The 3,879-nt window shown below is 33.6% G+C and overlaps 1 protein-coding gene across 1 annotated transcript; it reads right to left on the bottom strand.

Annotated features, from left to right (window-relative positions):
* Positions 1-1,333: 1,333 nt before the first annotated feature.
* LOC119606942 lies at positions 1,334-2,915 on the bottom strand. Its single transcript, XM_037960615.1, has one exon. It carries the CDS (start codon positions 2,561-2,563, stop codon positions 1,580-1,582), a length of 984 nt encoding a protein of 327 aa, XP_037816543.1. The 5' UTR covers positions 2,564-2,915; the 3' UTR covers positions 1,334-1,579.
* Between the last annotated feature and the right edge of the window lie 964 nt (positions 2,916-3,879).

The raw sequence follows: 3,879 nt of genomic DNA, 5'->3' as shown, positions 1-3,879 counted from the left end.
AGTCTATAGTCTAGTCTATAGTCTAGTCTATAGTCTAGTCTATAGTCTAGTCTATAGTCTAGTCTATAGTCTAGTCTATAGTCTAGTCTATAGTCTAGTCTATAGTCTAGTCTATAGTCTAGTCTATTAGTCTAGTCTATAGTCTAGTCTATAGTCTAGTCTATAGTCTAGTCTATAGTCTAGTCTATAGTCTAGTCTATAGTCTAGTCTATAGTCTAGTCTATAGTCTAGTCTATAGTCTAGTCTATAGTCTAGTCTATAGTCTAGTCTATAGTCTAGTCTATAGTCTAGTCTATAGTCTAGTCTATAGTCTAGTCTATAGTCTAGTCCTATAGTCTAGTCTATAGGTCTAGTCTATAGTCTAGTCTATAGTCTAGTCTATAGTCTAGTCTAATAGTCTAGTCTATAGTCTAGTCTATAGTCTAGTCTATAGTCTAGTCTATAGTCTAGTCTATAGTTCTATAGTCTATCTATAGTCTAGTCTATAGTCTAGTCTATAGTCTAGTCTATAGTCTAGTCTATAGTCTAGTCTATAGTCTAGTCTATAGTCTAGTCTATAGTCTAGTCTATAATCTAGTCTATAATTTAGTCTATAGTCTAGTCTATAATCTAGTCTATAATTTAGTCTATAGTCTAGTCTATAGTCTAGTCTATAGTCTAGTCTATAGTCTAGTCGATAGTCTAGTCTATAGTCTAGTCTATAGTCTAGTCTATAGTCTAGTCTATAGTCTAGTCTATAGTCTAGTCTATAGTCTAGTCTATAGTCTAGGCTATAGTCTAGGCTATAGTCTAGCTATAGTCTAGTCTATAGTCTAGTCTAGTCTATAGTCTAGTCTATAGTCTAGCTATAGTCTAGTCTATAGTTAGTCTATAGTCTAGTCTAGTTAGTCTATAGTCTAGTCTATAGTCTAGTCTATAGTCTAGTCTATAGTCTAGTCTATAGTCTGGTCTATAGTCTAGTCTATAGTCTAGTCTATAGTCTGGTCTATAGTCTAGTCTATAGTCTAGTCTACAGTCTAGTCTCTAGTCTAGTCTCTAGTCTAGTCAATAGTCTACAGCAACCCCACATAATAGTTTGATAAGTTCATTAACAATTCAAAATATACATACATATATACAGTTTGTAGACGAAATTGTGACTCATACATATGTTCTTCACCCTAAGTACCGGGAAATTATAATGACACATACACTTTTCCTTGTAGACGATAACTAGCTAGCACTTATAAATTATTTAGTTTATATAATTTTATATAAAATAAACTTAGAATTTATATAGAATCTATTAGAAATACTTTCCTAATTTTTTTTAATTTAAAATCAGTATAATATATCCAATTATTATTTTTCTACTTACAGTTTACACTTTCGGGCAAATAGGTAAGTCCATTTTATTTCAAAAATTTATATTTACATGCTTATACATTAAAATGACTAAAAATTAATTAAAAAAACTATAATCTAATTCTAAATATAAATAATTTTTAAAAAATCCAAGGAATGTTTAAATTATAAACAACAAAAACACATTTAAAACAATGTGTTTTTGTTTAAGGAAATTATATAGAGAGGAAAAACTTCAATCCTTTTTCATTTGTTTCTTGAAAATCTGCTCCAATTGCGTTAATAAACCTATAGCTCTAAAGTTATCATGTAGCATGGCATATTCCTCTAAAGCTTTGATATGTTTAAGAGCCCCATCCACAGATTCAATATCGGGAAATGGAGAAGAAGCTCGTCGTTTGGTGGTATATTTTATAGCAGGAGATGAAGAATTGTTTTGTATAGAAGCTTTGGGTGGTGAATCGGAGAAATTTAATTTTTGCAACTCCTCATCCTGTTCTTCATCTTCAATTTCATAGATAATCTTGGGTTCTAGACCATTAAGTTGATTGTTGTTGTTGTTGTGGCTGTGGTTTTTGTTGTTGCCTAAACTTAAACGACCATTACCATTGATATCGGGTTTTGTAAAGGATTTACTACGATTCTGCTCTTGTTCCTCCTGTTCCATGCGACTGACATATTGTATCATATCAATGGCACTTAAATGTGGACGCTTAGTTTCTGTTATCACGATATTATTGCGCAATGATTGTAAATCAAAGGCAGGTATACCATAAGTCATTTTAAAATTCTCCAACCAGGCATAGGTGGGCTGGAAATTTTCCACTGCTATACATTCTTTAATCTGTAAAGCTTTCTGTCTCACTTTCTCATCATCAATGTTATAGTTGTAGTATAATACTCTTTGTATGTATTCATACATAACTTTACCCAGAAAGGCAATCTTTTCTTGTCTCTTTTGTAAGCCATCATCACGACCGGGTGATTCTTTTTGTGGACCCGTTTCACCGCTATTGTATTGCTGTAAAATTGTTTCACGATTTAAAAGAATATTTTTAATTTGTTTCGAACTACATTCGAATTTCTGGGCCAAGCTTTGAAGACTCGGTCGTGTTAGATGACTATCGTATTCGCGTATGACTTCGACACGATCGGCCAGACTTAAAATATTGCGTGTTTTGTATTCATTATAAATGTGCGGCGTATAATTCGCTTCCATATTGTTGTAATTGACTCAAACTCAATTTATACACAAGAGACTACAAGTAAAATAAACACTTTTCACTGCGATTGCTGTCGTCAAAACAACAACAACAACAACAACTAGATATTCTTGAATACAAATGCAAAAACAACGTACGTACGAACGAATGAATAAAATGACAGTTGTTTGGTACTACTATGTACGCTTGATATGACTATTAGATGTTAGAAGACGTCAGTTAATTTTGAACACGATCACACGGCTACGTCTAAAGTAAGAGTGTATAAAATACTGGAGGCAACGACAGCGTCAGCACTACCAGCAGCAGCTAAGTAAAAACACAACCTTTTCCAGTTAACAACAGCCAGAGACTAATAATCAACGTTAATGCGTTTGTCTTTCTTACTCACATAGTAGTTGTAGTCGTTTTTAACGATCACTCATTCGATCGGTCTTCGCTCTGTGGCCTGTGCTCTCTAAGGCCTACGCTAGCTCGCTCGGCTCACGATCATTGTTGTCATCATCATTATAAAATAAACAACTAAAGTTCGACTTTGTACGGTGATCTTTCGTTTGTATGAACAAAAATCTAAAAAGCTTTTAAAGCGTTTTATCAACTCTATGGAAAGTCCAGGGACGACAACAAGACTTTGTGTCTCTGTATACAGACTTGCTTGCTTTAGTTATTTCTATATTTCAATTTGCGTTTTTGTTGTTGTTTTCCTCTTCTTATATAGAATGAAAGTTCAACAAGTGGTTTTATTTCAGCTTTCCGTGGTTGCGGTCGTCATTAACATCATGAAGATCGTCGTCATGGTTGTTGTTGCTGTCGATCGCTTTGTTATTACTATAACCATTTAAAAGGGGGGGATTAAAAATTAACCAGCCATCATCATTATCATCTATATGAAAGCATTGTAAGGTAGATTTTTGCGTTTCGAAAATTTAAAAGTTTTTAACTCTCATTTCGAACAAATGGCCCATGACATGTATAGCCGTCGTAGTATAAATTATCTTGTCTAAGCATATTTGTCTCTTTCCCTCTCTCTTTTTCTAAGGCCCTTGCTCTGTGCGTTGTTGTTATCTGTTTTTGATATGGTCTTTGTTGTCTCTGTGTGTTTGCTAGTGTTGGCGTTAGTCTTGGAAACTTGGTAGACCAGCTGCTGTTTGTTTTTCTTTATACCTATTATAACCCTCTATAGTTTTCGATTAGTTTTTGTGGTGGTTTTTTCTGTATATGGATGACGCCATTAAACTCCAACTAGATCACAAAGCTTTAGTTTAAAATATTTAGGTCATTGTATGCTGTTGTTGTTGCTGCTGCAATAAGA

The sequence above is a fragment of the Lucilia sericata genome, unplaced genomic scaffold (genome assembly GCF_015586225.1).
Source record: "Lucilia sericata isolate MDLA Ls3-8-SP2 unplaced genomic scaffold, ASM1558622v1 Contig000640F_arrow, whole genome shotgun sequence".
Lineage (NCBI taxonomy): Eukaryota > Metazoa > Arthropoda > Insecta > Diptera > Calliphoridae > Lucilia > Lucilia sericata.
Note: the sequence above shows the minus strand (reverse complement) of the source record. Positions and strands in the feature narration are given on the sequence as shown.